This window comes from Triticum aestivum, chromosome 7A (genome assembly GCF_018294505.1).
Source record: "Triticum aestivum cultivar Chinese Spring chromosome 7A, IWGSC CS RefSeq v2.1, whole genome shotgun sequence".
Classification (NCBI taxonomy): Eukaryota; Viridiplantae; Streptophyta; class Magnoliopsida; order Poales; family Poaceae; genus Triticum; species Triticum aestivum.
This window is the reverse complement of record NC_057812.1, coordinates 311,886,790-311,911,330: the sequence shown is the minus strand read 5'-3', so window position 1 is coordinate 311,911,330 and position 24,541 is coordinate 311,886,790. Positions and strand designations below refer to the sequence as shown.

At 47.4% G+C, this 24,541-nt stretch overlaps 1 protein-coding gene and 1 pseudogene across 1 annotated transcript; both read right to left on the bottom strand.

Moving 5' to 3' along the window:
* Positions 1-5,300: 5,300 nt before the first annotated feature.
* LOC123154066 (protein PROTON GRADIENT REGULATION 5, chloroplastic) lies at positions 5,301-6,168 on the bottom strand. Its single transcript, XM_044572868.1, has 2 exons — positions 5,773-6,168; positions 5,301-5,693 (listed from the first exon to the last, which is right to left on the bottom strand). The coding sequence occupies exons 1-2, from the start codon at positions 6,034-6,036 to the stop codon at positions 5,589-5,591; spliced, it is 369 nt and encodes a 122-aa protein (XP_044428803.1). The 5' UTR covers positions 6,037-6,168; the 3' UTR covers positions 5,301-5,588.
* Positions 6,169-20,257: 14,089 nt separating this feature from the next.
* Positions 20,258-24,541, bottom strand: part of LOC123153315 (probable inactive histone-lysine N-methyltransferase SUVR2) — a 171,035-nt pseudogene continuing 166,751 nt past the window's right edge.

The following is a 24,541-nucleotide window of genomic DNA, read 5'->3' as shown; positions in this document are numbered from 1 at the left end:
TGCTTCACTTAGATTTGTTAGAGCATGCGCATACCTTTTGTAGAAATAATTAAACTCTCTTGCTTCACTTATATCTATTTAGAGAGATTACAGGAATTGGTCATTCACATGGTTAGTCATAAAATCCTACATAAAACTTATAGATCACTGAATATGATATGTTTGATTCCTTGCAATAGTTTTGCGATATAAAGATGGTGATATTAGAGTCATGTTAGTGGGTAGTTGTGGATTATTAGAAATACTTGTGTTGAGGTTTGTGATTCCCGTAGCATGCACGTATGGTGAACCGTTATGTAACGAAGTCGGAGCATGATTTATTTATAGATTGTCTTCCTTATGAGTTGTGGTCGGGGACGAGCGATGGTCTTTTCCTACCAATCTATCCCCCTAGGAGCATGCGCGTAGTACTTTGTTTCGATGACTAATAGATTTTTGCAATAAGTATGTGAGTTCTTTATGACTAATGTTGAGTCCATGGATTATACGCACTCTCACCCTTCCACCATTGATAGCCTCTCTAGTACCGCGCAACTTTAGCCGGTACCATATACCTTCCTCAAAACAGCCACCATACCTACCTATCATGGCATTTCCATAGCCATTCCGAGATATATTGCCATGCAACTTCCATCATCATCATATACATGACTTAAGCATTCATTGTCATATTGCTTTGCATGATCGTAAGATATCTAGCATGATGTTTTCATGGCTTGTCCGTTTTTTGATGTCATTGCTACGCTAGATCATTGCATATCCCGGTACACCGCCGGAGGCATCCATATAGAGTCATACTTTGTTCTAGACATTGAGTTGTAATATTGAGTTGTAAGTAAATAAAAGTGTGATGATCATCATTATTAGAGCATTGCCCCAGTGAGGAAAGGATGATGGAGACTATGATTCCCCCATAAGTCAGGATGAGACTCCGAACTTTACAAAAAAATAAAAGAGGCCAAAGAAGCCCAAATAAAAAAAGAGATGCCAAAGAAGCCCACCAAAAAAATAAAATAATAAAATAAAAAATGAGAGAAAAAGAGAGAAGGGGCAGTGCTACTATCCTTTTTCCACACTTGTGCTTCAAAGTAGCACCATGTTCTTCACATAGAGAGTCTCTTGAGTTATCACTTTCATATACTAGTGGGAATTTTCATTATAGAACTTCGCTTGTATATTCCGATGATGGGCTTCCTCAAATGCTCGAGGTCTTCATGAGCAAGCAAGTTGGATGCACACCCACTTATTATTAGTTGGAGCTTTCTTACACTTATAGCTCTAGTGCATCCGTTGCATGGCAATCCCTACTCACTCATATTGATATCTATTGATGGGCATCTCCATAGCCCGTTGATACGCCTAGTTGATGTGAGACTACCTTCTCCTTTTTGTCTTCTCCACCATCATATTCTATTCAACCTATAGTGCTATGTCCATGGCTCACGCTCATGTATTGCGTGAAATTTGAAAAGGTTTGAGAATGTCAAAAGTATGAAACAATTGCTTGGCTTGTCATCGGGGTTGTGCATGATGTGAATATTTTGTGTGGTGAAGATGGAGCATAGCCAGACTATATGATTTTGTAGGGATAACTTTCTTTGGCCATGTTATTTTGAAAAGACATGATTGCTTTATTAGTAGGCTTGAAGTATTATTATTTTTATGTCAAATGATAGACTATTGCTTTGAATCACTTGTGTCTTAATATTCATGCCATGATTAGATTACATGATCAAGATTATGCTAGATAGCATTCCACATCAAAAATTATCTTTTTTATCATTTACCTACTCGAGGACGAGCAGGAAGTAAGCTTGGGGATGCTGATACGTCTTCGTCGTATCTATAATTTTTGATTGTTCCATGCCAATATTCTACAACCTTCATATACTTATGGCAACTTTTTATACTATTTTTGGGACTAACATATTGATTCAGTGCCCAGTGCCAGTTCCTATTTGTTGCATGTTTTTTGTTTCGCAGAATATCCATATCAAACGGAGTCCAAACGGGATAAAAACAGACGGAGATTTTTTTTGAAATATATATGATTTTTGGGAAGAAAAATCCACACGAGACAGTGCCCGAGGTGGCCACGAGGCAGGGCGCGCGCTCCAGGATGGTGGCTCGGTGGCTCGTAGCTATCATCGTCACTGGATTCCAGAGAGTCGCTGCTACTGTCGGAGGAGCTGCAGGCAAGGCCAAGGGCAAGTTCAACGCCCGTGGCCGCGCCGCCTTGACCGCCTCTCCTGGGACATCATTCCAGGCGCCGACCGTCCTCGCCAAAAAATCTTGAAGAAGAGTGTTGAAGCTCCATCGTATTCGAAGTGGATGGCGAGAGCTCCCTCCGAGCAGCAGGCGCGGGCGATCTCGCCCCATCCTCGAGTAGGGATGAAAATGGAGCGGAAACGGACGGAACTGGGTGCTACCATATTTTTTTTCATATTTTTTTGCAGAAGCGGAAATGAATACGAAAACACCGGAAAAGAATACGGAAACAAGTACTACCGGAAACAGACACGGAGCGAATACAGAGCGGACACGAAAACAAAACTATGTGTTGACCGGAACTTAAAACCCCCTTGAATCATAGAGAAATACACACAAAAAACAAAGGAATTTAAGAAAATTTTAACATGGCTACATGATAATATGGTTGTGTTGGTAACATAGGGTAGTATTGTAATAGTACATGACAATTCCGTATTGTGTCTAGTTGAGAATGTGTGTGGAAGTAAAAGTTGGTCCTCAAATGATCCAGTCTGGTCATTGTGTCATTGTGTGTTGTTTGGTAATTGGGCTACAAAGCAGCCATGGGCCTATAGTAGAAATTGAAATTCCATATTCACGGAAACGGAAAGTTCCGTTTCTGCGTCTGTTCCATAGGAAAACACCGTTCCGTTTTTGTTTCCGTTTCCACATAAAAAATTCCACTTCCATTTCCATTTTGCAAATTTCCGTTTCCGTTTTCATATTTCCTCTCTGTTTCCATTTTTCCTCCGAAAAAACAGAAACTTTACACTCCATTTTCATCCCTATCCTCGAGTCATGAAGACGTCGCCAGACTGGATGACCTCGACTTCCGCTTCAGAAGCTTGGCTGCAGCACCCGGCGTGTTGCAGCCATAACTCGACGGGCCCCCTCGGTGGTATCTCCTCTACAAAGGACCGCGGGACCCAGATCCATGTGCGCGGCGGCATTGCCGCACACACCACAAACTCGCGTGTTGTGCCTTCAGCGTGGTTTCACGAGCCGGGTAGCCGTGCATGTACCGCATGTTCTCCTCCGCGACCCTATTCCTCACGGCGCCGGGTGTTGCCCCTGTGCGCAGGGCTCTGCATGCGGGCATGCACAGGGATCGGGAAGCCCGACGGAGGCCGTTCATGCCAGGGTTGCATCAGCACGGGCTCCTCGACGGCGTCGCGGGAGCAGTCGAGCCTCTTCTTCGGTGGGAGTAGCTCGAGTTCCACCTGAGGGGTTTTCCACTTCTCTGTCGCGGAAAACCTCCTCGCGGCGCCATAGGCGCTTTGACAAGACGGCGGGGCAAGCAGGAAGAAGGAGGAGCAAGCAGCAAGAAGACGAAGATGAGCCCCCTCCCATTTATAGCTAGAAGGGAGGCCAACTGCCGGCCTCCCACGATCCCACTAATGATGATTTTTTTGCATGTAGCAGGCTGTTGTCAAGTCGAAAGGTTGCCGAGGCAGCGTGGGCAAGTGCAGGCGCCCATGGCCCATCAAGCGCCACGCGTTGACCCGGTCCGCGGGCGGTTGGGGCCCGCGGCGCTTCACCCTTGCCCTTTGGCTTTGCCTCGAAGCAAAATCCGAGCGCGCCTTGGGCCCGGGGGCTACTGTTGGCATTCTGGGAACCAGGGTACCCAGACTTGCCTGCCTCCGACACACGGCGTGACTCCATCAACGGCCTGGTACGGCCCATCTTCAACATCGACAAAGACAAGACCCTCGTGAGGGGTCAAGCCTCGCGAGGCGGACGACGCCAAAACCTCCGGAGGGAGCAACCTCCCTTGGCTGGCTCCTGAGGAGCGGAGATTCCTATGCAGGCGCTCACCTCATGAGGTTGAGGTGACGTAAGCCATGACGACCAAGGCCAGGCGGGCGCCAGCGGGCGCAGAGCAGCAGGTTTCCTCTTTGGTGCTAAGTAGGCAAGCGCAGGCGTGAAGTCCCAAGGAATCAGGCAAAGGTTTCCATTCCCGTGCTACAAGACCAAGACCGCCAGGACTGCAGGACGGATGTCATCGCCGAGCCCACCACGGCGTCATGACCAGAAGCTTTGCAAGCGAAGACCACCTTTCATCAGGATAAGATGTACCACTTGTCCCCCTTTAAATTTGGTCGTAATGGGATCCCTTCCCGCCTTCGTTTAGGAGGAAGAGGACCGAGGCCACTATAAATATAGCCTAGCCACCATCGTAGGTGGGGATGGAGAACCCGAACCCTCACTAGCTCACACGAACACAAGAACTGACCTCCTGAGGTTGTTCTTCCTCTGTACTAGTTCATCCTCATTCCCTCGCGAGGCCAATCCACACCAAAATAGAAGTGTGGTCTTACACCACAAGGTGACCTGAACCTGGGTAAACTGATGTGTCCCTCTTCTTCCCGTTCGTCGAGCTAGGTCGTGAGAGCGATGAGTTGGTAGGCTGGGGAGGTTGAGTTCTTCGCACGCGCCCCAGAGTCCGAACCTTTCTTGGGTCTGCGGAGCCCTGAATCTCACAGTGTGTCATTAACTACTTGCCATATATGGTGAAACAATAGTTGCCATGTGTGTTTACCTAGTTGCCACGTGTGGTCCAACCATAGTTGCCATGTATGATTAATCACAGTTGCCATGTGTGTTTATCTGGTTGCCACGTACGTGAAACTGAAGTTGCCGTCTAGCAACGAATCATAGTTGCCATGTGTGTTTACCTAGTTGCCACGTACACGCAACTGCAGTTGCCATCGAACAACGTATGGGTATCGTGTGGGCGAAAAGTAGTTTGTTCACATGCGCGTGGACTAGGTGGTGGCTGTGTGGGCAGAAACTAGTTCGCCCACACAGCACAGCTGGCAAACCGCATGCTGCGGGGCGTGTGGGCGAACTCTCCAACGCCCACACACAATGATGCTCACGTGGCATTCAGATTCTAACAGATTTCTTTAGGATTCGTGCAAAAAAAATCAACATGAATCAAGATGTGTGGGCGATGTGCAAACATGCCACACGTGAGTGTTATCATTTGGGAAGATTTAAACGGGATTTCTCACGGGCACGGCGTGACGGATCAGTGTATACAAAAGGAGTAATGAGACAAATACTTGAATTATTTATCCAGTAGCATTGCGCATATATATACTCTACCGCTGAGGTCATCAGTAGAGGATAGATACATCATCTGTCCATCCATCTATCCACATGGAACTGAAGTTTAACTGAACTCAGTGCTGTCTCCACAAGAGAAGAGAAGAGAAGAGAAGAAAAAATATATAAGACTAGTATACATACATGCATGCATGCAATCTCCAACTCCAAGGAATTTCCTTTTTGCTAGTAGAAAAGGTAGGAGAAGGAAGGGGGGATTGTGAGGCGGGTCAAGCAAGGAATCCGAGCTTCTCTCCGTTCTTCTTGGCGAGGCGGATCAAGCCCTGCCTCTGCTTGGGGTCAGCGCCGATGGTCTTACAGAACTCGGTGATCACCTGTTTAGTTTATTTGGTTTTCGTATGTCAATAAATTTATATTACTCCAAGCAAGGGAGGGAGGCTAGTAGGTAGGTACCTGGGAGTGCAGCGCGATGGCCTTGCCCCTGAGCTGGTTGAAGCGCTTGCGTCCGACGATGTTGCGCACCACCACCACCAGGGGCGCGAAGATGCCCTTGCCCTCGTTTACATTGCCCATCCTCGCCGGCGTCCGAAGGGGCCGCGTCGACCGGGGCCCCCGCGCCGACACCGACATGGCCAGCGCCGAGCAGTGGTCGTCACCGGACACAGAGCTGGACCACGTCGGAAGAGCTCGCAGCCCGTAGGAGACGGACGCAGTCATCTCTCTCTCCTTCCTCTTCTCCGCTGTGCTGTGCTGTGCTGTGCCGTGCAGAATGAGAATGGGAGGATATGGTAGCCAAGACGATGACGGACCGCTGGTGTCCAGCCAAAGCCCCTCTCTCTCTCTCCCTCTCTACCGATTCCTGTTGTAAGGGGATGAGGAGTTTCTGGGCAGGAACGGAGGGCCTATGCCCTGCCACCACGTCATCTTCCCTTGGTCTTTTTCCATTTCTGTGCCACGTCATCTTAAGTCGATTCCACCAAGCCTAGCAGATGGCGACTGTGAAGCACAATGCCAGTTGGAAGTAAAACCAAATGCAATTAAAAAAACTAGGAGTGCTAGTAATGTGGAGACACCTATAAATAAATACAGAAACTTTTTTTTGAAAGATCCAGCGATGCTGACTTTTCATTGATCATTAGCAGAAAGCAGTGAAGAAAAACCAAAGTGATGAGGATCCGGAGGATCCGAGGACTTGCCACAGACCAGCAATCCTCAAGTGACAAGATATCCTAGGGTTTACATTTCATGGCGGATCCCCGAAGGGGCTCCCGATGCAGGTAGCTCCCGCGACTCGCCATAGCTCGATGCAGTCCTTGATCCTCCTGATGATATTGGAGGCACTTGGTATACTTCTCCCGAAAGTAGCGTTGTTTCGTTCCTGCCATAGCTCCCAGCAGATGAGTAACAAGAGCGTGATGTTTGCCCTACGCCATCTTGTTGCGGATCTTTCCAGGGCGCCAAGCACAATGGAAGTGTGTTGTTGATTGTGCCAACTCTCGTTTGGCGCTAGGGAGGAGCAGTCCGTCCACGTACTGACTGTTTCCCAGACCATCCTTGCCATTGGGCATTCCCAAAACAGGTCACTTGATGATTCGAGGTTCCGGATGCATAGTTGACAGAAGTACTCGTTCTTCCAACCACGACGCCGGAGCCTGTCATTGCACCAGAGCTTGTTCTGGAGCATGAGCCAGGCGAACATCTTGATCTTGCCGGGGGCCCAAACCTTCCAGATGATCTTGTCGAAACATGAAGATGTCATGCCCTGGAATTGCATTTGGTAGGCCGATCTTGCTGAGTATTGGCCCGATCGCTCTTTTGTCCAGGTGATGGAGTCAAGGGTGTCGGCTCGTAGGTTTTCGGCTATGCCGTGCACCCTCCTGTGCATCGCTAGGAAGTCGTGGAGCAGGTCAGCGGTGCAGCCGTGACCTAGGTCTCCGATCCAGGCGTCGGCCGCGAGAGCGGCCTTCACCATTCTTTCTTCGGGCGTGCTTGGCCAGCCTTGGGAATTAATGGGCAAGCGTGCCGGGACCCCGCCACGGCGAGTTCCAGAAAGAAGCTGACACGTCGTCCCCGATGCTGAGCGCGGTAGCCGCCGTAAAAAGCGATAGGTCGTCGGCGTTGCAAGGTAGATCCGAGCCCACCCAAGGCCTTTCAGGGTGGCACCATGAGAGCCATGGCCAACGAAGCCGAAGAGCACGACCGAAATGCCGGAGGTCAGGGACCCCAGGCCCCCATTTGCCGTTGGCGTGTAGATAGTTTCCCAGTTCACCTTGCAACTGGTGCCGGTGATCACCTCATCCTGTTTCCAGAGGAAGCGGCGATGGCACTTGTCGATTTCCTTGAGGATCTTCTTGGGCATCCGCAGAACGGTTAGCGCGAAGGTAGGCATGGCGCCGAGGACGCAGCGGACTAGCACGCGTCGTCCCGCGATGTGGATCAGCCTGCCCTTCCAACCCGCAAGTCGGGCTTTGATTCTATCTATGATGAATTGAAGGTGTACGAGCCGGAGCCGGCCAGTTGTAAGCGGTAGCCCTAGGTATTTAGTGGGGAAGTGTGCGATGGAGCCACCGAAGTTGTGAAGCACATCGTCAAGGTTGAGGTCGCCGCAGCTGATCGGAGACGCTGATGATTTTCTGGTGTTGATGCAGAGCCCTGTGGCGTGCCCAAAGTTGTGGAGATTGTTCAGCAGGGAGTCAACCTCCTGTCGGGTTGGGTTGATGAAAATGACAGTGTCGTCGGCGTACAGGCTAACCCTAAGCTTCAGCTCTCGCCCTGAAATCCGTTGCAGCAGCCGTTACTCCACTGCCTCCGCTAGCAAGTGGTGCAGTGGGTCTATGGCGAGAATGAAGAGGAACAGTGACAGCGGGTCGCCTTGCCGTAGGCCTCAGCGGTGGGTGATGTGGCCGCCCAGCACCCCGTTCAGAGAGACCGATGAGGATGCCGAAGAAAGGAGCAGGGCCACCCAATCGCGCCAGCGCGCACTAAACCCTAACTGCTGTAGAATATGGAAAGATAAAGAAAAAAAGATGCATAATAAGCTCGGGCAGTGAAGCAAGTTAACTGCAATCGCTAGGTAAACTCCGGACACACAACACGGTGACAGACTGACGACACATATACTAATTAAGTTCCAGTTGCTCTGCATCAGGCATTTTAGTTGGTTTTACTACATCCAAACCCCAAAATATGACTGGCTAACACCGCCCCTTGCATCTATCTACAATCATCATAAGGCAACAAACTCTACGTCCTGTTCCTGCCAGCACTCTTCTTCCACCGCTCTTGACCGAATGAAAATCCCTCTAGTTCCGACTTGCACTTGCCCTAGTCCTCTTCCCTTTCAATGACAATCGTCATATGTCCAAATTAAGCACACCACGTCCAGTCACCAGATGACTTTTGACGGCAAAAAATGCTTTAATAAGCAGTAAAAAATGGTGGACGTACTTGAATTCTTCGGACTGCCGCCACAGTACTTGCTTCCACACATGCAATCAAATGCTTTATTGGGGTCATCAGTGCCATCAAAATCAATGCCATAATCCTGAAATCACAACCCTTAAGTGAGTGATGGTCACTCATAACAAAATATATGGATCTGAGCTAGCAAAACTTCTTTTTTTTCTGCTCTACATGGACAATTTGATATTTCAAGTGTTGCCTGAAATAAGGCCGCCCAAACATCAGCCCCTTAATTTTACCAAAAGGTAGGTGTCGGCTCAACATACTAGTTAAATTGCTCAATTCAGTGACCACCTTAATAATATACCCCTTCGGCTACAACCCCACCCACCCACCCCCGCCCCTCCCTTAATTGAATCGATGGTGGAGATTAAAACATATACCCCTTCGGCCAAGTGGGGATAATGGTCAAGTTTAAAACTAATCAGATCATTAATCATTATACGTATGGGCATTCCAGATCTAGTTCTCATCATCTTAAATCGTACTCCTACATACATATTCACCTACTATCTTCTACTCCCTCTCCAACGCAGACAGCTCGTCGCCGACGCCGCCAACGGAGTCACTGCATAGGCGCCCTACAAGTCATGATAGGGATCGCATGATAGAGACATCGCATGTGATTTTGTTCCTTCGACAGCACACACATGCGATGTTTAGATGATGCTTAAGCCAACCCTACATTCCATCGATCGATCAAGCAAACTAGCCAAGCTCACCCAGCAGCCATTGTGGTATTCTCCCTTTTTCTCGTAACAGAAGGATGAAAGTGCAACTAATCCCTAGGTGGTTTTGGTATTTCATAATAACATATAGCTCATTGAACTAATATCCTTTCAAGATGGTTATTTCAGTAAGGTCAATGATTGGCATGTCATGGACTAGAGATGTAGGCCCCTCAAAATGCTAAGGACAAATATTGGCATAAACTCAAGACTCTTCATTTCTATTTTAGTGATCCAAGATCACATTGAGTCCATAGGAAAGCCAATACTATTAAAAGGGGATAAGGTGCTGCTTAATGGTCTACTTGATCAAAATGCATAGTGGTATTCTCCAAAGCCCTCAACCACTTTCTCAAATCCAAATATGTCCTAAACCTAAAGTCAAACTCGGCCCCACCGATTTGATTTATCCTGTGCCACCGAGTTCATTTGACTTAGCCATAGCCAAAAACCCTAAACAGTTCGGTCTCACTGATAGGGATCTCGGTCTCACCGAGGATGGGATTGCAAACTCTCTATTTCCCTTCGTAACGTTTCGGTCTCACCAAAATGAGCGATCGGTCCCACCGAGTTCGCAGTGTAAACTCTCTGTTTCCCTTTGTAACGTTTCTGTATTACCAAAAGGAGCGATCGGTCCCACCGAGTTTTCCCGACCAACTCTCTATTTGCTTGTTACTGAAATCGGTCTCACTGAGTTGAAGTAATCAGTCAAACTGAGATTAAGTTTTGCCCTAACCCTAGCTCATCGGTCCCACCAAGTTGATCTTGTCAGTCCCACCGAAACACATAATGTTCACATTTTGAACTAAATCAGTCTCACCGAGTTCATCTCTTCGGTCTGACCGAGTTGGCTCTTTTATGTGTAACAGTTAGATTTTGTCTGAAGGCTCGCCTGCAGATCAACTGCGACTTCGGCATCTTCGTCACCAGCTCGACTGGTCACCTTGGTTCGACCAAGGACTGCTCCCTACCTCCGATCGTCATGTTCGGATGAGGGCTTTTATAAACATCAACTCCGATCTCTATCAAGATCATGGAGGAATCATTCAGGGAGCCTGGGGGCTCAACGTCAACATTGCCCTCGGGCAACCGTGCTGTATTTCTGGACAGCAAACTTGTGTCTGCCGCCACCGCCTCCTCAAGTGTCTTTTTAACGATTGCTTCGGTGGAATTGTGCGGAATTGAGTCTGCAACAACCCTGAAAAATTTCGTTGAGTTCCGATGGAGGAATCTTTGGCAATCCACGATATACCGGAGCCCTGTCAAATCTAGACGGGAATCTGGACGAGTTTAGGGCGTGGTGTCCAGCTTCTAGCTCGGACGTCCTTTGGAAAATCCAACCGTTGATCGGCTGCGGAATTCCTATATCTACCACCTCTCAAAATTTTAGCTCGATCCGACCGTCCAAACTCCGGGAACCTTCCTATTAGTGCATCACTTTTCGGATCTGTTTTCTGCGCGAAAACGAATCCGACCCGAGTTCGTCTTTTTTATGAACGGGATTTCAGACATCCCTTTTGAAAGAAGTTTTGTATGGGGTATTGTGTTTTGTTCCTGAACACATCTCACCAACTTTATGATCTTTTGAACATGATCTTCAACATCATGCTGGTGTCAACCGAGTCCGGCAATATTGCTCCATGGCCGACGACCCGCGCTAGACACGTCGTCACTTTGTTGAGCCGAGCTCAACTTCTCCGGATCATCATCTCGGCAAGCCGAACAAGAGTCTGGGATCACGAAGGATAAATCATCACCAACATCGCCGCCCCACGGATTACACGGAGCGGGCATACCGGCATCGCCGCACGGTCGCTTCATCAAGCCGGCATCGACCACGTTACGACCTGCATCGGCAGGGCCGCACTATTGCTTCTTCAAGCTGGTGTCCATTACGCCGACCTACTTCGACATCTCGGCTGGACCGGGGGCTTCGCCATCTCTTCATCAACCTACTCCGGACACTTCGGCGTCACTAGCCGACCAGCTCCGTCACGTTAGCTGCACCGAGGGCTTTGCCTCGGCGAGCCAACCTTTTGCCAGCATTGCCATGTCGTCGTTTTATCGCCCATCAGGCAATGGGTGTGCGGATCGACTCCCAATTTTGGGAATCACCTTCCTTCGAATTGCTACAACAAATAAACCAGGTGCTATTAATCCCAGTATTTTTTGCTTGTTTGGGTTCATTTTTCCCAAGGAATTATTACTATGGCTTGTCCATCATATGTACACAGGTCTATCAAATGGTGGCCGCATTAACGATGGTCGCATGTTGGTTCGGTCAGTCTCCATACATAGTCCGGCGAATGCCGCATCCAGAACTCGGACCGACCTGTGAATTCAGGCTTTGCCACGCCTTTACCGCATCACGCCGATGCCCTTCATCGACATTGACTTCCGCGCCAGGCCATATTTCTTTTATTACTCACTTTGCATAAATTATTTATTATGCAACATTTTTTTATTATCATTATTATTATTATCTACGGTTTGCACTATTTTTTGTGCACATGAAAATGATCCGGGTTGGGCAGTATCATCAACTCGGCGTACTGACATACCACGCCACCTCGGCTAGACGGGGGGCTTCGTCAACACTTCATTACCTCATGCCGGGGACTCCAGCATCACTCTGCCAGCCTGCATTGACCGTGCTATGTCACCACTTCGGCATGTCGAGCTCTCCGCTCCGCCACCTCGGGACCGGCTTGGGGGATGGAACCTTGTCCCGCATCAGGCTCGGACCGTGTCATCAGTGCCGAACACATTAACCAGCTATGTTGCTTTCATGCTTAAAGTTTTAATTTTTAACTTGTGTTCGATTCGACCAATCATTATACTTTTTTGGAAAAAAGTTGCTTGTAAAAAATATCCTTATCAAAACTTTGTTTGTGACATGCAAATTCAAATACCCCGTTTATTTGGGGGCTCCCTTGACGGAGCTTTTCCTCTTACATATGATTATACTTGTACGGCTTCGTTCCTTGTTTGTGTATTACGCCACAATATGCACCATATTGACATAAGCGATTTGCAAGCTGGATTGCCTGGCTCCTGTGCTTACCCCTACATTCCCGATTGTTCGGCTAGGGAGTAAAGGGAGCACCTCTGCGATTGTCACGACCGGGTCGTCCGAGCTCTGACCTCAGACTGGGTGAAGCCAAAAGCTAGCGCTCTTATTGTTTTCAATCATGGTCGGCACACAACGGAACTCATGAGTACAAAAAATCTATTGCACAAGTCTCATAGTAATAATGAGTACCGAAGAAAGGTCTCGGTGGGGGTACTATTTTCTTCGAAGATGCTTCTTACACTTTGTTAGTAATATAGCATAAGTTCCCTGAGCGCGCTTTGTCTGCTACAGCCTTATGGCCTGATTGCCTAGTCATCGGAAACACCGTCGATACTCTCGATAGGCGGGGTACATGACATTTTTCGGCCCTTGGCCGAAGAGGAAGAAGCCGACGGTCGGTTAAGATACGTTTAAAGTTCGGGTGAACACAAATATGATACAAGTACTTCGGTACATACAATCATTATACATAAAATTCTTACCCAAGTCACTTGGGGGCTCTTAAAATTTATATATGAGTTGTAAATGTGTTTTCTTCTTGGTCGTTGTCAAAACTCGACAGAAGCACAATTTTTTCTTTCTCTTCCAATTTTCGGATTGGCACCGAACACTTGATCTTGTTCGGACGTCATGTTTTTACTGACGTTTTTCGGTTTTTCAAGCTTTTGACACTTTTAAACTATTTGTGTGTTTTCAGCACAAGTCTCGCAGTGCAACGCCAGACACCTTTAGAAATTCGGCAAAAACATTCTCGGATATTGCTATATATGCATCGGTGTCGAATTGTGTCTTCGGTCAATAGTTGGGTTGCCTGGCTCCTGCGCTTGCCTCCTACGTTCCGCTCTGTTCGGCTAGGTGTGCAAAGGGAGAACCACTGCGATTGTGCTTCCAGCTCACTTGGTTAAGCACCTCAGTGGAGAAAGCCGAAAACTGATGGTCACAATAACCGTAAACTCGTCAGCAATCCGATGACTGTATTAAATGACAGGCCATTCATAACATTGGCCGAAGTGTTTACGGTTTGACCTCGATTGTCGCCGAACACTGCCGAGGGCTCATAACTGGCCTCCCAAACTAAAATCCTCAATATTTTGCTCTTACATTAGAGATGAGGTTTCATGATCATGCTTAGCATGACAACCCAAAGAAAGGGATCGATAGCGGGACTATTTTCTTTGGAAGACATTTCTTATGTTAAACAGTAATATAACATATCTCTCTGCGTACCTTTGTTTATAAAACCGTATGGCCAGATTGCCTTGTTTGTCGTAAATCTTTCCCTCATAAAGGCTTTATAAAGTAAGACAAACACTCCTCGGCTACTGGCCGAGGAGGTGGAAGCCGATGGTCGGTCAACAAAGTTTTGTACAATGCGGGCCCGAGCATTAATGATGTAAAGTACTTGGATACATAGAGTCATTACACATAATTTGTGATTTTACTATTGATATCGATCCTTAATTCGGCCACCCGTGCCTGCATTAAGGCTCGGGGGCTACTGGGCTTCGGGCTTATTATTTACAAATATTAAAGGGGCACATCGATCCCCTGATCTGGTGTTGCCACCCGACCAGTGTCTCGGGGGCTACTGCATTGCCTGTTCAATGCAGCAAATTTTAAGTGCAATACAATTTCCGACGAGATTTTGATCCTCAGGTTGGCCGGCCGCACCCAACCTGAGTCTCGAGAACTGAGCATGCCGCTTTTTGTGTCCCGGGGTATTCTGCCGAGCTAGGACTTGATCCTCAGGTCGATTTTAAGAATCAACCTGAGTCTCAGCGGCTACTGGGATCAGCGGTCTTACGTCATCCTTCAGGTGCATCTCGTGTTTTAAACCGATACACGCCTTGAGGGCTACTGGCTATATATCTCGGCAGAGAATAAATTGCACCAATCAAAAATATTGACAGAAAATCGGCCCACGGTCGGGGTGGTGCGCCACCTCGGAAGTAGTCTGACATAAACCTCGAGCGCTAGTGGCTGGCTCCATAGAGGGCATTTTTGGCATTAAGCTCGGCTAAACTCCTTCAACTTTTTTGAACCCAGGTGATATGACACCTCGGATATAGTCCGGCATTGGAGGTTGGATATATTTCGGCGTTGGAGCTCGAAAGTAGTCCGACATTGGTGTTCGGCTGCAAAAAATACCTCGAATGCAGTCCGGCGTTAGAACTCGGATGCAAGAGGACACTGCCTCCCGGCAACAACTTCAAACCCGAGGTGTGGCATAAAAATAACAAGGCATTGATAAAGGCCGGAAACTTAAAGGGGCTCCTCGGATACCCGACGTGTAAACTCGTCGAATGCATTTCGGCAATCTTCAAGATCGAAGATGAGAAGATTTGTTGAACCAATTTTCAAGACCGACAACCGAAGATGAAGAACTGTTCGGAAGAATCGAGGAGTGTCCCTAACTTGAAGACCGGTTCAAGGGGCTACCGACGGTGTCTTGGACAAGGGGGTACTCATCACGTCATCTCCCGATCTGTTAGATTGGGCCGAGGACCCCCATGGCCGTATACTCATGGGCCAGTTCGGACAGTTGCCGCATACATGGAAGATTCCACAAGACTTGGTGATCAAGACAAGGACTCCTCCCCACCGGCGTATTCGGCTAGGACTCTTGTTATCCTAGGCCTCTGGTACATTATATAAACCGAGGCCAGGCTAGTCGATAGACAACATACAATCATACCATAGGCTAGCTTTTAGGGTTTAGCCTCTCCGATCTCGTGGTAGATCAACTCTTGTAATACCCATATCATCAAGAATAAATCAAGCAGGACGTAGGGTTTTACCTCCATCAAGAGGGCCCGAACCTGGGTAAAAAACATCGTGTCCCCTGCCTCCTGTTACCATCCGCCTTAGACGCACAGTTCGGGACCCCCTACCCGAGATCCGCTGGTTTTGACACCGACACCAACCACCAGAATCTTGATCTCCAGCCTTCCCCAAGTTTCTTTACACTCAAATCATCTTTCCACCATAGCCAAATCTGTGAGAGAGAGTTGAGTGTTGGGGAGACTATCACTTGAAGCACAAGAGCAAGGAGCTCATCATCAACACACCATCTATTACCTTTTGGAGAGTGGTGTCTCCTAGATTGGTTCGGTGTCACTTGGGAGCATCCGTCAAGATTGTGGAGTTGAACCAATGAGTTTGTAAGGGAAAGGAGATCATCTACTTCGTGAAGATCTACCCAAGTGAGGCAAGTCCTTCGTGATGGCCATGGTGGGATAGACTGTTGGGTAACATAGTAATTTCAAAAAAATTCCTACGCACACGCAAGATCATGGTGATGCATAGCAACGAGAGGGGAGAGTGTTGTCTATGTACCCTCGTAGACCGGTAACGGAAGCGTTGACACAACGTAGAGGAAGTAGTCGTACGTCTTCTCGATTTGGCCGATCCAAGTACCGAACGTACGGCACCTCCGAGTTCTGCACACGTTCAACTTGGTGACGTCCCTCAAGCTCCGATCCAGCCGAGTGTTGAGGGAGAGTTTCGTCAGCACGATGGCATGATGATGGTGATGACGTTCTACCGACGCACGGCTTCGCCTAAGCACTGCTACGATATGACCGAGGTGGAATATGGTGGAACGGGCACCGCACACGGCTAAGGAACGATCACGAAGATCAACTTGTGTGTCATGGGGTGCCCCTTGCCCCCGTATATAAAGGAGGGAAAGGGGGAGGTGCGGCCGGCCCTAGGGGTGCGCCTGGAGGAGTCCTACTCCCATCGGGAGTAGGACTCCCCCCTCTTGCCTTGTTGGAGAAGGAAAGGGGAAGGGGGAAAGAGGAAAGGGGGTGCTGCCCCCCCTTTCCTTGTCCTATTCGGACTAGGGGGAGGGGGCGCGCGGCCTGCCCTGGCCGGCCCTCCTCTTCTCTGTTAGGGCCCATGTAGGCCCATTAACCCCCGTGGGGGTTCCGGTAACCCCCCGGTGCTCTGGTAAAAATCCCGATTTCACCCAGAACGTTTCCGATATCCAAATATAGGCTTCCAATATATCAATCTTTATGTCTCGACCATTTTGAGACTCCTCGTCATGTCCATGATCATATCCGGGACTCGAAACAACCTTCGGTACATCAAAACACAAAAACCCTAATTACGATCGTCACCGAACTTTAAGCGTGCGGACCCTACGGGTTCGAGAACTATGTAGACATGACCGAGACATGTCTTCGGTCAATAACCAATAGCGGAACCTAGATGCTCATATTGACTCCTACATATTCTACAAAGATCTTTATCAGTCAGACCGCATAACAACATACGTTGTTCCCTTTGTCATCGGTATGTTACTTGCCCGAGATTCGATCGTCGGTATCTCAATACCTAGTTCAATCTCGTTACCGACAAGTCTCTTTACTCGTTCAATAATACATCTTCCCGCAACTAACTTATTACTTGCAATTCTTGCAAGGCTTGAGTGATGTGAATTACCGAGAGGGCCCAAAGATACCTCTCTAACAATCGGAGTGACAAATCCTAATCTCAAAATACGCCAACCCAACAAGTACCTTCGGAGACACCTGTAGAGCACCTTTATAATCACCCAGTTACGTTGTGACGTTTGGTAGCACACAAAGTGTTCCTACGGTAACCGGGAGTTGCATAATCTCATAGTCATAGGAACCTATATAAGTTATGAAGAAAGCAATAGCAACAAACTAAACGATCAAGTGCTAAGCTAACGGAATGGGTCAAGTCAATCACATCATTCTCCAAATGGTGTGATCCCGTTAATCAAATGACAACTCATGTCTATGGCTAGGAAACATAACCATCTTCAATCAACGAGCTAGTCAAGTAGAGGCATACTAGTGACACTCTGTTTGTCTATGTATTCACACATGTATTATGTTTCCGGTTAATACAATTCTAGCATGAATAATAAACATTTATCATGATATAAGGAAATAAATAATAACTTTATTATTGCCCCTAGGGCATATTTCCTTCAGTCTCCCACTTGCACTAGAGTCAATAATCTAGATTACACAGTAATGATTCTAACACCCATGGAGCCTTGGTGCTGATCATGTTTTGCTCGTGGAAGAGGCTTAGTCAGCGGGTCTGCAACATTCAGATCCGTATGTATCTTGCAAATTTATATTTATCCCACTTCGACTAAATCCCGAATGGAATTGAAGCGTCTCTTGATGTGCTTGGTTCTGTTGTGAAATCTGGATTCCTCCGCCAAGGCAATTGCACCAGTATTGTCACAAAAGATTTTCATTGGACCCAATGCACTAGGTATGACACCTAGATCGGATATGAACTCCTTCATCCAGACTCCTTCATTTGCTGCTTCCGAAGCAGCTATGTACTCCGCTTCACATGTAGATCCCGCCATGACACTTTGTTTAGAACTGCACCAACTGACAGCTCCACCGTTCAATATAAACACGTATCCGGTTTGCGATTTAGAATCGTCCGGATCAGTGTCAAAGCTTGCATCTACGTAACCATTTACGATGATCTCTTTGTCACCTCCATATACGAGAAACAAATCCTTAGTCCTTTTCAGGTACTTCAGGATGTTCTTGACTGCTGTCCAGTGATCCACTCCTGGATTACTTTGGTACCTCCCTGCTAGACTTATAGCTAGGCACACATCAGGTTTGGTACACAGCATTGCATACATGATATAGCCTATGGCTGAAGCATAGGGAACATCTTTCATTTTCTCTCTATCTTCTGAGGTGGTCGGACATTGAGTCTTACTCAACTTCACACCTTGTAACACAGGCAAGAACCCTTTGGATCGATATAGCCTATGGCTTGATCCATTTTGAAATTCTTCAAAACTTTGTCAAGGTATGTGCTTTGTGAAAGTCCAATGAAGCGTCTTGATCTATCTCTATAGATCTTAATGCCCAATATGTAAGCAGACACCGAGGTCTTTCATTGAAAAACTCTTATTCAATTATCCCTTTATGCTACCCAGAAATTCTATATCATTTCCAATCAGTAATATGTCATCCACATATAATATCAGAAATGCTACAGAGCTCCCACTCACTTTCTTGTAAGTACATGCTTCTCCAAAAGTCTGTACAAAACCAAATGCTTTGATCACACTATCAAAGCGTTTATTCCAACTCCGAGAGGCTTGCACCAGTCCATAAATGGATCGCTGGAGCTTGCACACTTTGTTAGCTCCCTTTGGATCGACAAAACCTTCCGGTTGCATCATATACAACTCTTCTTCCAGAAATCCATTCAGGAATGAAGTTTTTACATCCATCTGCCAAATTTCATAATCATAAAATGCGGCAATCGCTAACATGATTCGGACAGACTTAAGCATCGCTACGGGTGAGAAGGTCTCATCGTAGTCAATCCCTTGAACTTGTCGAAAACCTTTCGCAACAAGTCGAGCTTTATAGACAGTAACATTACCATCAGCGTCAGTCTTCTTCTTGAAGATCCATTTATTCTCAATTGCTTGCCGATCAACAGGCAAGTCAACCAAAGTCCGTACTTTGTTCTCATACATGGATCCCATCTCAGATTTCATGGCTTCTAGCCATTTTGCGGAATCTGGGCTTACCATCGCTTCTTCATAGTTCGTAGGTTCATCATGATCTAGTAGCATGACTTCCAGAATAGGATTACCGTACCACTCTGGTGCGGATCTTACTCTGGTTGATCTACGAGTTTCGGTAGTCACTTGATCTGAAGTTTCATGATCATTATCATTAGCTTCCTCACTAATTCGTATAGGTGTCACAGAAACCGGTTTCTGTGATGTACTACTTTCCAATAAGGGAGCAGGTACACTTACCTCATCAAGTTCTACTTTCCTCCCACTCACTTCTTTCGAGAGAAACTCCTTCTCTAGAAAGGATCCATTCTTAGCAACGAATGTCTTGCCTACAGATCTGTGATAGAAGGTGTACCCAACTATAACACCTCGGATGTAATTTACCTTATATGTATCCCAACTCTTGCCATTTCCGGCGCTAAGTTATTTTATTTCCTTGGGTTCGGGTTTTTGTCTCCGTGTGTTGTTGCCTTTGTCATCCATCTCATATCATGTCATCATCTGCATTGCATTTGCATACGTGTTCGTCTCATGCATCCGAGCATTTTCCCCGTTGTCCGTTTTGCATTCCGGCGCGCCTATCTCCTCCGGTGGTCCTTTCTACCCATTTTCGTGTGTGGGGGTTAAACATTTCCAGATTGGACCGAGACTTTTCATGCGGCCTTGGTTTACTACCGGTAGACCGCCTGTCAAGTTTCGTACCATTTGGACTTCGTTTGATACTCCAACGGTTAACCGAGGGACCGAAAAGGCCTCGCGTGTGTTGCAGCCCAACACCCCTCCAAAGTGGCCCAAAACCCACCTAAACCTCCTCCATCATCTCGGTCGTTCGATCATGATCGCGTGGCCGAAAACCGCACTCCATTTGGAGCCTCCTAGCTCCCTCTACCTATAAAAAGGCATCTCCCCCGAAAATCACGGGTCAAACCCTAACCTTCCCCTCTTCTCGCGTCGCCGGACGAAAACCGCCGGGCCGGACGTGTCCGACCCGCGCCGCCGCCGCCACGTGGCAGCCCCACATTCGCCGCCGCCCCGCGCCCACTTCACCGCGCCGCCACCCGTGCGGGCCCGCCGAAGCCCAACGCCGGCCCTCACGGCCCATCCCGCGTCCGCCGTCGCCTACCTCCTTCGCCCCGACGCCGCTCGCCGCCCCGCCGCCGCTCCGCCGCACGCCGGCGTCGCGCGCCTCGCCGCCGCGAGGTCCGGCCACCGCGAGCCGCCCTGCCGCCGACCTCCTCCGGCCGTCTTCAACCCCGCCGGCATCGCCCCGCACCGGATCCGGTCGCCTCCGACCTCCCCGGCGTCGCCCCACACCGGATCTACCGCCTCCTCGTCAACTCCGGCGGCCCCATCTCCATTTCCAGCGACCTCGGCGTCCGTGCAGCTACAGTGATCTCAGATCTGGAAAAATCCGAAGGGTTGACTTTCCCCCGAAACCCTAATTGTTTTGTGTTTTTCATCATGCTATAACTCTGCATCCGTAGCTCCGTTTTGCGCGTGTAGCATATCAAAATGTTCGTCTCAAAGAGTACATCATTTCATCTCACTGCATCATTTTCATTTGAGCTCATATTGATGCCCAAAATGCTGTTGGAAGAGGGCTATATGGTTAAATTGCAAGATCTGTTTCATCAAATAGCTATTTGTCATTTTTGCCATGATTAATGTGTGCATGATATGCTCCTGAGCTTTACATGAGTTTTGTTACATGCCATGCCATCTTTATAGAGGTGCTTACCATGTATTTTTGTGACATGTGTGGTGACTAGCACAAGCTTGCAAAGTAGTGCATTCGTTAATGCTGATTTCAGGGACTTAGAATTTCACAAAGTCCTTCATCTGATTTTGTCAATATGCCATATGTTCATGTTGTTTCCTAGTGATCCGTGCCTCTTTTGAGGATGATCGGTAAGGATGATTTGTTAACATTGTGGTGCTCTATCCATCCATGTCTTTGCTTGAAATTATGGAGCACCCTAGCTTGAGTCAATCGAGCTCTACTTTTGCTATTTCGTGATTCCTGGAAGATTGTTGACTTGTTAGCGATTTTGCCGAGGATGTTGTTATTGATCCGTGCATGATATGTGGTTGTTCTTGCCATGTCTAGCTTCTATAATATGAATTCTTGATGGGTGTATGCTTAGTTTGTCATGCCATGCTCCGTAGTGAGTGCATCGAGCTCGTGAACATGCCTACTCGTTAACAGATTTGCATGCTCCAGTTTTTCACTAAGTCTGTAATCTGATTATGTTTTTGCCATGTTCACATGCTTGCAATTGTATTTTCTGATCCCTTTTGGCTCAAGGTCACTAAGGGACTTTTGTTCAGTGCTTTGAGTAGCTTCATGCCATGCCTTGCTTTTCCATGTTAAGTTCCTGTAGCATATAGTTTTCATACTCCAAAGTGTGCTACCTGATGTTAAATTCCAGATTTGTATTAATTTCACTAAGTCTGAAATCTGTTATCGTTTGCATTTTTTCCATGCTTGTTTGAATATGTTGATGGATGAATTGGCCGTAGCTCAGTGTTCATCTTTTGTCAAGCATCATGAGTGGATCCCTGCCATGTATTTTGTTGTCATGTTTGAGTGCTCTAGCATAATTATCTTGATGCATTTATATGGCTACTTGTTGTTTATCGCAGACCGGTGCCATATTTGTTTTGCTTGCCATTTCCAAACCGTGCATCCGATTCCGGTGATCTTTATATCGATTTCAACCGAAATCACCTCACCTTTCCAGTGGCACACTTGAATTTCCAAGTTGAGGTCAGGTTCAATCATTCCTTGTCAAATCATGCATATGCATCACATATCGCATCCCGCATAGCATACCATGTTTGGATCATGTTTGTTTGAGCCTTGCACGTGGTTGATTGTGTTCCTTTTGCTTGTTTATCTTGTTTGGGTAGAGCCGGGAGACGAGTTCGCTAATGAGGAGCCCGTTGGGTTTGCTTATGAGGATCAAGTCAACTCTGACAACTTTGCAGGCAAGATGATCATACCCTCGAAATCACTTCTATCTTTGCTTGCTAGATGCTCGCTCTTTTGCTATGCCTATGCTACGATGCCTACCACTTGCTTATCATGTCTCCCAAATGGCCATGTCAAACCTCTAACCCACCATGTCCTAGCAAACCGTTAATTGGCTATGTTACCGCTTTGCTCAGCCCCTCTTATAGCGTTGCTAGTTGTAGGTGAAGTTTGGAGATCGTTCCTAGTTGGAACATTGTTTATTGTTGGGATATCACTATATTATCTTGTTATCTTAATGCATCTATATACTTGGTAAAGGGTGGAAGGCTCGGCCTTTTGCCTAGTGTTTTATTCCACTCTTGCCGCCCTAGTTTCCGTCATATCGGTGTTAGGTTCCCGGATTTTTGCGTTCCTTACGCGGTTGGGTGATAATGGGAACCCCTTGACAATTCGCCTTGAATAAAACTCCTCCAGCAATGCCCAACCTTGGTTTTACCATTTGCCACCTAGCCTCTTTTTCCCTTGGGTTTCCGGAGCCCGATGGTCATCTCATTTAAACCCCCCCGGGGCCAGTGCTCCTCTGAGTGTTGGTCCAAACTAGAGCCCCTTGCAGCGCCACCTTGGCGAAACTCGAGGGCTGGTTTTACTTGTACGGATTGCTTATCCGAGTGTGCCCTGAGAACGAGATATGTGCAGCTCCTATCGGGATTTCTCGGCACATTTGGGCGGTGTTGCTGGATTTGTTTTACCATTGTCGAGGTTGTCTTGTAGAACCGGGATGCCGAGTCTGGTCGGAATGTCTCGGGAGAAGGAATATCCTTCATTGACCGTGAGAGCTTGTGATGGGCTAAGTTGGGACTCCCCTGCAGGGTTTTGAACTTTCAAAAGCCGTGCCCGCGGTTATGGGCAGATGGGAATTTGTTAATGTCCGGTTGTAGATAACATGAACTTAAAGTAATTAAAATGAATCAACCGCGTGTGTAACCGTGATGGTCTCTTCTCAGTGGAGTCTGGGAAGTGAACACGGTGTGGGAGTAATGCTTGACGTAGGTGGTTCTATAGTTCTTCATTCGTGCTTTGCCTTCTCTTCTCGCTCTCTTTTGCGAACAGGTTAGGCACCATATATGCTAGTCGCTTGCTGCAGCTCCACATATTACCTTGCCTTACCTATAAGCTTAAATAGTCTTGATCGTGAGGGTGCAAGATTGCTGAGTCCCCGTGACTCACATATTACTTCCAAACCAGATGCAGGGATCGATGATTTTGTTCCAGATGACGCACTTGAGCTCAAGTGGGAGTTCGATGAAGACTCACGCCGTTACTATGTGTCTTTCCCTGATGATCAGTAGTGGTGCCCAGTTGGCGCGATCGGGACCGTGTCGCATGTTGGGGTTGATCTTTTATTTTGGTACCGTAGTCGGACCATGAGTGTATTGGATGATTGTAATGTTATTTATGTATTTGTGTGACGTGGCGAGTGTAAGCCAGCTATGTACCTTCTTTCCACTATTATCTATTTACATGGGTTGTTGTGAAGATTACCTTACTTGGGACATTGCTTTCAATGCGGTTATGCCTCTAAGTCGTGCTTCGACACATAGGAGATATAGCCGCATCGAGGGCGTTACAAGTTGGTAATCAGAGCCTTCCCCGACCTTAGGAGCCCCCCCCCCTGCTTGATCGAATTAGTTGTCGTTGTTGAGTCTAGAAAAATGTTTTGAGTCATTTAGGAATTATATATCGGAGAGTTAGGAATTATTTTTACTCCCCAATCCCTTCATCGCCCTGGTAAGGCATCCTGATGTAGAGTTTTGACTCTTCTCTTCTCAAATTTCACTAATTTTTTTTAGGATCACGCGGGTATCTTGGAATCGTTCCGATCGATTTGTGATGAGAACATTGTTCTTGGTGCCTCCTGTCATTTAGGGGTTGTGGCAATGTCCCGGGGAGTTGAGCTCCGAGGTGTTGTCGTCACAATTTTATCGTTGCAGTTCTGGAATACCTGAGTTTAGTTTCGCCGACATCGAAAATCTCTTTTATGTAGTTGTTGGTGAGAGAACCTCGACGCCACCCAGTAGTAGGGCGGGAGTTCGGGAGTATTGCCATAACTTGTATAACGGATGCTTTTCGAAGGTTGAGGTAGACAATTTCCGAAGTTTTTCTCGGTTATGTGTTGAAGGATGGATACAGCTGGATGTAGGATTTGCTAGATTTGGGTGAGATATTATGCTTCCCCTGTATCCCCAACACCAGATTGCATAACCGGAAAGGTTCGGGAGTTTCATAGGTGGGAATTCTTGTAGCTCTAGTTCTTCTTCCACGGATATTTGGTTTGAGATTGGGTGATCCTTACCGAGTATTCGTTCTTGTTCCGTACCTTGTTGTTGTTTTTCTTCTACCTAAATTCTAAGTGGCTTCTCAATTTATGG

Coding starts and splice junctions, on each gene's coding strand:
- LOC123154066 (XM_044572868.1), bottom strand. CDS start 6,036: ATGACTGCGTCCGTCTCCTACGGGCTGCGAGCTCTTCCGACGTGGTCC. Junction 5,694..5,772: donor CCATCGCGCTGCACTCCCAG/GTACCTACCTAC, acceptor TAAACTAAACAG/GTGATCACCGAGTTCTGTAA.